Source organism: Scardinius erythrophthalmus (genome assembly GCF_964197995.2).
Source record: "Scardinius erythrophthalmus genome assembly, chromosome: 6".
In the NCBI taxonomy this organism is placed as follows: Eukaryota; Metazoa; Chordata; class Actinopteri; order Cypriniformes; family Leuciscidae; genus Scardinius; species Scardinius erythrophthalmus.
In genome coordinates, this window is record NC_138226.1 from 2645995 (window position 1) to 2659318 (window position 13324).

General features: G+C 35.5%; 1 protein-coding gene across 1 annotated transcript in view; it reads right to left on the reverse strand.

Moving 5' to 3' along the window:
- rab3gap1 (RAB3 GTPase activating protein subunit 1) overlaps window positions 1–13324 on the reverse strand; it is a 47518-nt gene that overhangs the window by 23378 nt on the left and 10816 nt on the right. The window contains exons 10-16 of the mRNA XM_081368771.1: window positions 10690–10758; window positions 8861–8934; window positions 8672–8764; window positions 7429–7598; window positions 4007–4114; window positions 3013–3185; window positions 175–229 (exon numbers count right to left, since the gene is read on the reverse strand). Of these exons, the coding sequence (XP_081224897.1) occupies window positions 175–229; window positions 3013–3185; window positions 4007–4114; window positions 7429–7598; window positions 8672–8764; window positions 8861–8934; window positions 10690–10758 (742 nt within the window). The remainder of the gene's footprint in view (window positions 1–174; window positions 230–3012; window positions 3186–4006; window positions 4115–7428; window positions 7599–8671; window positions 8765–8860; window positions 8935–10689; window positions 10759–13324) is intronic.

Genomic DNA, 13324 nt, shown 5'->3' on the forward strand with positions numbered 1-13324 from the left:
TTCCGTCACAAAATATACTTCATAAAAGCCGTTTTTGTTGTTTTGTATCTTCAGGTTCGGTGTTCAAAATGACACAGTGAATGCTAAGTGACTAAAAATGTATAATTTTCTTGGTCCAAAAAGAACCAAACTACTAGTGTGCACACACACCCTTCAATGCACATGAAGATTCACCTGCAGTTTCTGATGTAGAAGACAACACCTGAGATCAGGAGGGCCACTCGCCAGTCTGAAACACACAACACAGAGGCGTTCATCATACAATCAATACAGTCTCCCATCAGGCCACAGCACAACAGCCGTGAGGTGAACAGAGCTGCACGTATTCAAAGGCTTCACTCATTTGCACACAATGACATGAGGAGATGAAGGACCGCAGGGACACCAGAGGAACCATGACACGCCGCGTTATTGTTTCTCCGCCAATGTTATCAATGATCCGGACGCCTGCAGCTCTTTCCCAACAGGCACGGAGTACAACAACATTACAGCACTGCCACAATTCATCACCTCCACTGCAATGATTCCTGGGCTTTTTGCATTCATTTAGATGACAGTAGCGTGCAGACAAGAAAACATGTGCGTGTCACGAATCAATCGACTTCATATTCATTCTAAACTAATTCCACTGCAAAAAATGATCTTACTCAGAATTTCTGTCTTGTTTTCAAGTACAAGTATCTAGGGGTTAAACGGATCCAAGTGTGTAGTTTTGGTTTGAGCATTTGGGGGTCCCAGCATGCTCTCTTGTGAGATTTATTTGTTTGTTTGTTTATTTTTGCAGAATGGTCTTTTGTGGTATCATCCACACATGCAAAGTTGGTTGATACATAACTGCAATAAAGTAATAGCCAAGTTTACATTTAAATGTTTACATAGGATATATGATGTGTTTTATATTATTTAAGCACCTAATCAGTTTGACAGAATGTTCTAAATCAAAGTGCCATGGCTTTACTTAAAAAATGTTTACTTAAAATGTTAATTTCCTGTCATCTTTGGAATAACTGAAAGCCATGTTTTTCAAAATATCTGTCATTATTAGCAAACACATTTTAAACATGGGGAAACCTAATTGTTAAAGGATAACTGTCGCCAAAATGCAACCTAGGGTGTTTTTGTGAATCTACCCGAGGCAAACTTTTGTTTAAAAGCATAATTAGACTGGAAACGCCACTTTTAAGTTTGACTGTATTTTCGTTTTCGGTCAAATTGGCTTTTGAATGGGAGTGAATGGGGCACTTCTATGATCGCATCAAAAATTGCTATTTTTAAAACACTAAGAAGATATCACTAAGAGATAGTCGATCTCCGAATGCAACGTAACATGAGGAGAGTAAAGATGGAAAGCTCCTAAAGCTTAGTTCCATTTAAATTCACGGATAATTTGTTGTTTTGCCGTTAGTGAAAATCAATATTGACCTTGTATTTGAAAAAGGATCCTCATATAAGAAGCAATACCAAAATTCAGAGTCAGTTCATTCGCATTCGGAGATCGACTAGTTTTGACTGTCAAAACACCAGCGGACACAGAGACAGTGAGTTGTTCAAAATCTTGCTTTTTAGTAAACTCTGTGTACACAAACAATGTTCTCAATGCTGGAGTTCATGTGTAGAGCCGCTGGTGACACTTCCAGCAAAGTTTCATGTTGTGTCGAGCCTTCTTAGTGTTTTAAAAATAGCGATTTTTGATGCTATCATAGAAGTGCCCCATTCAAAAGGCAATTTGACCGAAAACGAAAATACGGTCAATCTTAAAAGTGGCGTTTCCATCCTAATTATGCTTTTAAACGAAAGTTTGCCTTGGGTAGATTAACAAAAAGAGCCTAGGTTGCATTTTGGCGACAGTTATCCTTTAAGTGATTACTTGATATTATGTTGGTGAAATAAAACAAAAATCACTGTGTGCTTTTTATTTGGCCATTAACTGTCGGTGGTGAATCAAACTCGACTGAGTATGAGAGCATTTAGAGCCTTTAGACAGATGATCTATTAAGGTCTCTTATTTAAACCTCTTTAAAACAGCAACAGACTATAGGCAGGTTTGATTCATTTCTGTGAATCAGTTCTTTTGAAGAGCAGGACAAATCTACATCACACAATCACTAAAATGATAAAGTTTTAATAATCCAGTCGAATCACATTTTATTTATATTGCAGTTTATATAATGTATTGCTTTACAGTATTAAGCATGAAAAACAGTGTCAGTGTCTCTTTCAGTTAGAATTAGTTTCTATACTAAAGCGGCTCTCCAGTGTAATTATGGTTTTACTCGTGTCTGACCTTTATGGACTGAACAGAAGAAATGAACCGGAGAAGATTTTCACATCAAAGGAGGCGGAGCCTCAGAGCCACACCCACCTATTACATCATCACCACAGACCAATGGTAGTTCAAATGTGTTTACCAGCCAAAGCAAATTTTGAAAAAAACTACAATTGACCGTTAGCAAAGACCCGCCCCCTTTAGTTACTGTTGCTATGACCGACAAGCCACGCCGTTCTCACGCCACATCATGTTCTCACGCAGTGAAACACACATCGCGCATGATCGCGGAGCAGAGAGGACACTGCTCAACTTTCAAATTTGGTCATTTTTTAACGAAATTTAAACAATAAATATCATTTTGTGGCTCTTTAATGTGTCGTGACAGATCGCTCAGTTAAAGCTGCTCGTGAACCGATCATCTCTTCCTTCTAGTTCATTTATAGCATCAAATAAACATGAATGAATATAAGAAGGAATGTTGTTTTAACCGTGGAAAGACGTCAGTACACCGTTTTTCAAGTTCAAATCCTCCAACGTTAATCTATTAACTCTCCTGACTGCTTTGTCGGACAAAAATGGCGGATTCGGCGGATGGCGGATTATGATTGGTCAGATCGCCTGTCAATCAAACTCCCTGTGAAGGGTCAATTGCTTATAACAGAACATACACTAATATAGTTATGGTTCTTGATGTGAAGGGGCATTTATTCTGCACGTCACATGGTTTGTATGACTTCTCTTACCCATAGATCAGACAGTTGTTTTCCCAGCGGTAGCGCATCTCCAACACGAACTCCTGCCACAGGTGAGCGACGGCACGCACTCCTCCGTGATGGAAGTTAACCATACAGATGCACAAGGCCAGACGGTACGTCAGACTGTCGCACGAAGCTGATTTCAGCTGATTATAGAGATGCTGTTCACAGGGAAACACAGTCAGGCGCTGAAACGCTTCTGTGCATTTGAGCAAACCACCAGCGCTGCTCAGTTTTACTGCACAGTAGAGCATTAAAAGATCACAATCTCGATACAAACACCCACGTGATCTTATTCCTAAATGACAACGATTCGGCTCAGTCTATTAAACCTTTGACAAGTACGATCACAGCGAACATTCAGATATGAGTTCTGAGCCAGAGAGGGCAGTTGTCATGTATAGATATGAAACAGCTTCACATACAGTCTTTTCAACCACATACACAGTATCATAATTTCCGTATTACAATAATTCATATTATCACAGAAGTACTGGGATAAAAGTTTATAATTCGGATATAAACACTGATGACTACGGTAGCAACCAAAATACAGCAAATCATCTTTTGAAAGTAACTTGACGCTTCGAATAATAATTGTGTCAATTACATCGTTACACCAGTAGGTGGCGACAAGTGACTGTTAAAAATTAGTCATTGAATCATTCGTTCAAGAGATTCGTTCAAAAACGCTGATTCATCCAGTAATGAAACTATTTATGAGTGAGCCATTCATTCATTCAAACCAATAAAAAAAAAAGATTAAATCAAATTAATTAAAACATTTTTTGACTAGACTGCATTTTGTCAGAATCTCGAATAAATGCCGTTTAGTTGTCTGTTCAGAATAGTGGTAGAATCGTGATCTCTATTTGAAACAAAAAAAAATTTGTGATCCTCAATTTATCCAGAATTTGTGCAGCTCTACATCTGAATCATCTCATAGCGTGATAATGTTCAATGATTCTCTGTTCAGACTCACGTAATCCTCTGAGTCTTTGTCCGGTTCAGTCTTTCCACCTGGGCTGGGCTGTGTGGATTTCACATCACTACTGTCTGTTTTATCCAAAGCTGCATCTGGGAAAAGATACTGTACAAACACACACACAAAAAAAAAAACACATTTTAGATGTCTCAGCACAACTGTTGTCAAGATTGATAATAAAAAGAAATGTCTTATATTTCTGAAGTATATATTTCCCTTGATATTTACCATTTTTAGCACACCAGGATGACTAGGAAAATTAAATTTTCCAGCCATGACTTCCTGTTCCACAGGAGTATAAATATGAGATAACACAAAGGCCAAATTCCTTTAATCATCCATCACAAAGAGTAAAATACAAGAATATAGCTCTTATACAAAATAGAAAGTGTCTTTAAGAAAATAGCTAAAGCAATCCCAATTTCTACCATCAGGGCAATAATTAAAGGGTATAGTATTTTCGAATGGCCATGCTTCCCTCCCTCATGTCCCCCTGAGACGAGAGATTTCTGTATTGTGTGTCTGAAAAAAAACTCAGATGACGCAAAAATCATCATTTATCGTCATCAGAGGCTTTTCTGTCCAGAGGCGAGAGACTACAGCCAGTAGGAGGAGCTGTCCCGCATGTCTTCAACCCGCCCATAGGGGGATCTCACCATAAAACGCCGTCTTTTCAGTTTCGAGTCGACTAATAGCCTAGTTGTGTCATTTCTTCCGATACTGCCCTCTGTAACCGGTAGGCGTGGCTTGGGAGTGGCCTCGTAGGGCAGCGAAGCAAGTGCATTCTGGGAGTTGTTGTCTTTCATCCACATGAGCCAAAAATACATTTTCTGGCTTTTCTCAGTCTAGAAGGCACCAACTTCTACAATAATCTCACATTTCTACTACATAAATGACCCAATTTAAATACACATTCATCTTTCCAGCTGTGAAATATCCCTTTAAGAAGTTTCAATCAACTAAAGACGTTACGAATCTGTCTGAAACGTGTCTATATTGTCTAAATGCATGGTGAGGAAAGTTTGAGGGGCCAAAGACTCTCAGAGAATCACAGCTGGTGAATAGCAGAAAATAGTTGAGTCTCGGGGTCAAAAAGAAAAATGCTCCTTGCTCATCCAAAAACAAACTCCAGCGTATTCATTTAGCCAGACACTAGAACTTCAAAAGAGACCTGGTTCTGTGGTCAGATGAAACTAAATAAAAGGCCAGAACCCACCAGATGGTGCAAACAGGGATAAAACGTACCCTACGTTCATGGTTAAATATACCACTGGAGCTTTAATGTTGTAACCCTATTTTTTTGTTGGAGGTCCTGGACTTCTAGTTCAGATCCACGACATCATGGACTCTATCAAAGACAAACAGATAAAAAATCAGAACCTGACGCCTCTGCTAGAAATCTTATAATGGGCCGTGGTTGGATCTTCCATCAGGACAACGATCCAAAACAAACATCAAAATCAACACAAAGATTGGAGCACAAACTAAAGCTTCTCTCACGGCCATCCCAGTCCCCTGACCTGAACCCTATAGGAAACTTCAGAGGAGACTGTATCAACATAGACCTGGGAAACTGAAGGATCTGGAGAGATAACGTATGGAGGAATGGTCTCTGATCTCAAAACTCATCAGGCATTATAAGAGAAGACTCAGAGCTGTTCTCTTGGAAAAAGGTTTCAAAAAGTATTGAATAAAAGGGTGCCATTAATTGTGGCCAATGTGCATTAGAGAAAAAACATTTATTTTATAATGAGACTTTAATGTTTTAAAGGGGTGGTATAATGCCCTTTCACACGATGTAAAATAAGTCTCTGATGTCCCCAGAGTGTGTGTGAAGTTTTAGCTCAAAATACCCCACAGATATTTTTACATAGCATGTTAAAGTCATCACTTTTTGAGGGTGAGCAAAAACACATCGTTTTGTGTCTGTTCCTTTAAATGCAAATGAGCTGCTGCTCCCGGCACAGGGGGCGGAGCTTCAACAGCTTGTGTCCTTTTACCTCACACACACATGCACTGAACATTTCAAAAACCTTTAGCCTTTTATGTTCAAACCGGAGTCAGACAATGATGGAGAGACTCAAGAAGAAGTGACAACATGTAGAAGCAACAGGACATTTCTGAATGGTTAGTTGATGAATTTATGAAGCTTATGTGTAGTTATCTTAGTCATTGATTAGCATATTCTGTCATGATAATCTATAAATCTTGTTCAGGGGGCGGGGTTTATGTAAATGTTAGGGTTGGTGATGTCACTAACCCGGGAGGAATGTGGTGTAGTCTCTACCAGCCGTTTGTTGTAGTCCTTAAAAAGCGATTTCTTTAAAAGCAAATATCTCCCTTTGCTTTGAACTTTGAGCGTTGTAACTTTGCAGATGTTGTTTATGCTCACACAGCAACATTACACACTAACTAAAGTTAGAAAAGTCAAATCATAATCAACCACCCCTTTAATAAAAGGTCATGAGGATTAACAAAGCAGATTTTTTCCGAAGGTTTCTTTGTTCATATTGACAAGGGTGCCAATAATTCTGACCAGGACTGTATATATATATATATATATATATATATATATATATATATATATAATATACACAAGATTTCAATGAGCAGACGAGCCGACAGTTACGTTACAGTCAGAAGCGATTTAAACATAACTAATCATATCAATCAATTCATGATATTTGCAATGATTGCAATGAGAGTAATTTAGTTTGGTCCGGTGCAGACACGCCAAATTGCTAAATATGCAAATAACCTGCACGAATCATCTGACATGTTTTAATGCGAATCAAACAGCAAACGTGACTCCCGAATTAAACATCAGTCTCGTTTAGGCTAATTAAACAGGAATGTGCTACATCAGCGCTTACAGATGCCACCCGCAGTTCCTGCTTCGCTAAAGTTGTGCCAACTTACAAATGCATTAAACTACACAAGATGAAGCCCACGGTAAAGAACAGAGAGAGAATTATATATTATTATTAGTGCTGGGCAATGATTAATCGCATCCAAAGTAAAAGCTTGTGTTTATATATACGTGTGTGCACTGTGTATAATTGTTTTCTATATATAAACACACACATGCATGTATATATTTAAGAAAATGTGTTATTTATATACAAAATATTTATATATAATATAAATTATGTATATATATATATGTATATATATATATGTATATATATGCATGTGTGTGTATTTATATATACAAAATAATTATACACAATACACACACATATATTATGTAAACACCAACTTTTACTTTGGATGCGATTAATCGTTGCCCAGCACTAATTATTACACAACGGTCGGCTTCTGACCAATACATCATCATCATCCACTTCCTCACACTAATCACGCTGCTGATCAGGCGCATGTAAACACCCAGCATGCTCTCTGTTTTAACAGCTCCTCACCAGCAGGATGGAGTTCAGCACGTCGTTGTTAAGAGGCGACTCCTCGACCCGCTTGTGTCGCCGTATGCGCTTGCGTGCGCTGTGGACCATGTTGGAGACGGACAGCTTGTGGATGGGAACAGCAGCCGGCTCCGTCAGTTTGGACAAGGCTTGAGTGATGTCACTGTTCTCTATGGAAACATCAGAGGTGGGAGGAATCAGTCAATCAAACCATACGCAAAAACACAATATATAAGTGATGAGAGTTGAGCAAAACTGTTAGAAACTGATTCAATGTAGCGTTTGCCCTCAGAATGAGGGTGCAGTGAAAAATAATAATAATGTTCTTCCATCTTCCTCAGTATTTTTGTCTTGTTTTCCAGTATAAAAACAAGTATAAACATGTCTCAAGATACTTTTACTTGAGCAGCAAAATGACTAAATAGATTAGGTCTTGTTTTTTCTGAAAAATTTATTAAAATTAGGTGATTAAGTGTTTAAAATAAGAAAAAATATCTGCCATTGGGGGTCAGAAAAATCATCTTTAATTTGAAGGGACATTATTAACATTTAATAAACATTATTATTTTTCTGACTGGCAGATATTTGTTCTTGTTTTGACACTTGAAAATGACACTTAATATCTTAAGTAATTTTGCTTCTCGAATAAAAGTATCTTGATTTCTGAATGTTTCGATATTTGTACCGGAAAACGAGACAAAAATACTAAGAAAGAAAATTACTTTTGCAATGTGGATATCTCCAATCCAGTGTTTCAGGATATTAAAATGGTGGAATAAATGGCAGACATGAATGGAAAGAACAGATCCTAAAGGATCACACAGTTATTGAACTGAACTGAATAAACACTGAAATGATTTGCCTTATATTTGATAAATTCTGCATTATTGATTCTGTTATTTTCATGTTTATTACTGTGAAGCTGCTTTAAAACAATTTGCATTGTATAAAGCGCTGTAGAAATAAAGCTGACTTGATTCAGACGACACGAAGTTTGATTAACGCACGTTCGGATCAAACATGTACATCTGCTTATTCTCTCACAGAGAAGAAACAAGAACAAGAAGAAAATCAGTAACCCTATAACCCTAAAACCTTAAACAATCATTGTCTTTACCATTCAGATAAAAACCAAAACCCTAAAACCAGTGAAATGTGTCTCAAGAAGATGCTTAATGAGATTTTCGGCTAGTCCAGACATATGTGGTTAATTAATATCTAGAAAGAAAATGTTCAGGATGACCTTTCCCTTCCTCTTCAACCGAGTTTCTCCCCAGAATCTCCTCCGTGGTTTCCTTCCGACAGCAAAGTTTGAAGAACTCCATGAGAAATTCACCTGAGGATCAAGACAACACATCAGGCTCAAGCGCGCTCATCTAGCGCTCATCCTTCCTCTCGCTCTGCATGTTCGTGTGTTAGCGGCCGCTCTTACCCAGCAAGCACTGCGGGTTTTCTGCTTTCCGCACTCGAACAGACCAGTGAGGCGCTTGAAGTGGATCCAGATCTCTGAGAGAGCAGAAAAAATAGACACGGAGAACTAAAACAAACCTTCACTGAAACAAACACGCTTGTGTCTGGTTATGAAGTGGCATTGCAATATAAACATTTTTGTGATACACTACAATTGGATATTTGTACTGGAAACAAGACAAAAATACTAAGTATTCTTAAATCAAGGTACATTTACTTTGCAGGCAAAATGACTGAAGATATTAAGTCTTGTTTTCTGAAAAATGTGTCAAAATTAAGTGAGTTTTCGCTAAAAACAAGAACAAATATCTGCCAATGGGGTCAGAAAAATAAACTTAATTTAAACGGAAGCCATGATTATTTTTCTGACTCCATTGGCAGATATTTGTTATTGTTTTAAGCATAAAGTCACTTATGTTTAGATATTTTTTATTGTAAAACAAGACAAAAATGATGAGGACATTTTTTTTTTTTTTACAAGACAAACATAATAAAACATTTTTTTTTTAATGTTCTTACTTATTATATTTGTCTTGTTTTCCAGTACAAATATGTTAACATTCTTAAATCAAGACACATTTACTGGAGAAGCAAAATGAGTGAAGATATTAACTCTTGTTTTCTGAAAAACTGTTCAAAATTAAGTGAGTTTTTGCTAAAAACAAGAAGAAAAAAAAATCAGCCCAATAAAAATATTTGACTGATATATTAAAGCCGATAAATAATGGATTATTTCCTTCAGCTGAGACACTAGAGATGCGCACTGTTAAACATAATGGTTTTGAATTGCTTGAAATATGATTGAAATCACTTCAAAAAAAAGAAAATACTGTTAAGTGCAACATTGCAAATCTGTCATATATGCTATAAAATTATAAGAACATCATTATAATAGTGTGCTTGGGACATGGATTTTAATGGTGAGACTTTAGTTTTTTAATCAGGGAGGCTTTAAAATGTTTTATAAAAACTTTCTACAGCCAATTTATTGGTTATAGGCTTTTTATAAAGAATTATCGGCATCGGCCAAAATGTTCATATCGGTGCATTCCTAATCTTGATTTAAGAATGTTTAGATATTTGTACTGGATGGAAAACAAGACAAAAATACAGAGGAAGAACACATGCACACATGCACGTCCTTCCCCTGGAGAAGCGTTGAGTGCTTATCCCATCGTCACCAATAACTAAATGAACAATGACTACTAATGCTTAAAAATCTGTTGAAAAATCAGGCAATTATGGCGTTTTCACGATCAGATCGTCTGAGAGCGTGCGAAATAAGAGTGCTCGAGCGCACTTCATTGTGTGAATGTTTGTTCAAAATCATTTTGAAAGAACTCTTTCTGTACTCCAGAAGTAAGAGTTCATCAGCACATGCCCACACACCGAATGAGACTTGAGAAAACAACACAAAGTGTTAATGCGATGCTACGGCTCACCGAGCAGCACTTCATCACTAAACTAAAAGGCGTAAAATAATGCGGCGCGAATCAATTTTAGGCTTGGGTGTTTATAAGGCGGTGCACGCTTCCCCCCCCACCCCACACACACCTTCTTCTCCTGAGCTGTGAAAAATTATTATGGGTAACAGGTTCTTTACGAGGTGACGAAACATGGATCTGGCACTGACATCAGCTGGAGTTGTTTTCGTGCATCATGCATATTCATGAATTACTCAGTGCTATAAAAAAACGATTACATCGCTGTTCTATTTTCATCATTCACGGTGCAAAGAGATGTCAGTTTTGTAAAAGCACAGTGTGTGTGTTTGGTGGAAACTTCACTCACGAATAAACATCATTGTCCACAACGATTCCCTCCGTCAGGTTCGGCCACGTTGTTGCAAGATGCAGCTCACTGAAAAAAAAAAAGCGTGATTTGATTTACACGTGCAGCCTTTACTAATCATTTCACTATTTAATGCAAGAAATTAACATTTCAAAAGATTCCTCTTATAAGATCTGACCTGATGACAATCTAGTTTCAGCACCACTATCCTTCTTTAACATTTTGATTTCTGTCAAACTTTAAACTCCACTTAATTTGGGTCATGTGATTAGTCAGGAGTTGAAAGCATTTTGATACTGTGTGATTGTGCGCCTATTCGTCAACATATCTGTCTGACAATGCTTTGATGTTCTGAAAGGAAGTGATGTAATTGTTATTGACGGTCCATGAGGAGTTTGGGGTCAGTGCCACCTACTGGACAACACACCACACACGTCTATATGGGAGAACGAGTTAAGAAATGACCTACAATCAAAACACCTTTACTGTATTGCAAAAACAAACCAGTCAGTCAAAGTATATCTATAGAGTACAATCGTCATATTATTTTAGTGAACTGAATTATTATTTATGATTTTTATGCAGATTGAGAAAAGACTTGCCGAAACAGCATAATATTATTTTTGATTACCGGTAACTTAAAGTTTTGGGGTCAGTAAGAAGTCTCTTCTGCTCACCAAAGCTGCATTTATTTATTCAAAAATACAGTAAAACAGTGATATTGTGAAATATTATCAGAATTTAAAATAAGTGTTTACTATTTGAATATATAGTAAAGTGATCATGATGTCACATGATCCTTCAGAAATCATTATAATATGCTGATTTGAAAAAATAAAATAAAAAAATTGAAAAGAACAGTGTTTATTTAAAATAGAATTTTTGTAACATATGACAATGTCTTTACTGTCACTTTTGATCAATTTATTGCTGAATATAAATATTAGTTTAATAATTAGTTTTAATAAGTAAATAATCTCAATTTAAACATTTTTTTTTACTTTTGAATGGTGGTGCATCATGGTTTCCACAAAAATCTTAATCTGCAAAAACTTTGACAACATAATCAGAAATGCGTGTTGAGCATCAAATGCATTCGAATGATTTCTGAAGGATCATGTGACACTGAAGACTGGAGTAATGATGCTGAATATTAAGATTTGATCACAGGAATAAGTTACACTTTAATATATATTCACATAGAAAACTGTTATTTTAAATTTTAATAATATTACACAATATTTACTGTATTTTTTAACAAATAAATGTAGAGACTTCTTTCAAATATAAATAAATTATATATATATGAAGAGTTCAGATGCAAAAGCCTCTAAGTGCCATCTGAAATTTTCTTCTAGAATGATAGCTCGTATATTTAAGTTCAATAATTTCACTTAAATGGCAATGCAAATTACCTATTAATTGTCATTTAAGTGAAATTACTTAACTTAAATATACAAGCTTTATAAAAATGATCATTCTAGAAGAAAATTTCAGATGGCACTTAGAGGCTTTTGCATCTGAACTCTTCATATATATATATATATATATATATATATATATATATATATATATATATATATATATATATATATATATATATATATATATATATATATATATATATATATATATATACACACACACTACCGTTCAAAAGTTTGGGGTCAGTAAGATTTTTTTATGTTTTTAAAAGAAGTCTCTTCTGCTCACCAAGGCTGCATTTATTTGATAAAAAAAAACAGTAAAAAAAAAACAGTAATATTGTGAAATATTATGACAATTTAAAATGACTGTTTTCTATTTTAATATATTTTAAAGTGTAATTCTTTGATGAATAGAAAGTTCAAAAGAACAGCATTTATTTAAAATAGAATATTTTCTAACATTATAAATGTCTTGACTGTAACTTTTGATCAGTTTAACTCATCCTTGATGAATAAAAGTATTGATTTACTTTATTTCTTTCCCCCAAAAATAAAATTTAAATTCTTACTGACCCCAAACTTTTGAACGGTAGTGTTTAATGTTACAAAAGCATTAAATTTCAGATAAATGCTGTTCTTTTGAACTTTCTATTCATCATAGCATCATGAAATAAAAATGTAAAAAACTGTTTTCAACATTGATAATAATCATAAATGTTTCTTGAGCATCAAATCATCATATTAGAGTGATTTCTGGAGGATCATGTGACACTGAAGACTGGAGTAATGATGCTGAAAATTCAGCTTTGATCACAGGAATAAATTACACTTTAAAATATATTAAAATAGAAAACAGTCATTTTAAATTGTCATAATATTTCACAATATTACTGTTTTTTTTATTTTTTTTTTATTATCAAATAAATGCAGCCTTGGTGAGCAGAAGAGACTTCTTTTAAAAACATAAAAAAATCTTACTGACCACAAACTTTTGAACGGTAGTGTGTGTATGTATATATATATATATATATACTTTATATAAGTATATATGTTTTGTTTTTTGCATTACATTAGTGAGAATTTGTGCTTAATTGTCATGAAAATTGCTGAAAAATCCTTTGCCCTTTTAGTCGATGGCACTGCTGCATTAAGATGGATTATTAACCTATATAATGATCTATTTATTCAGATCTCCCTTTAATGCCGTT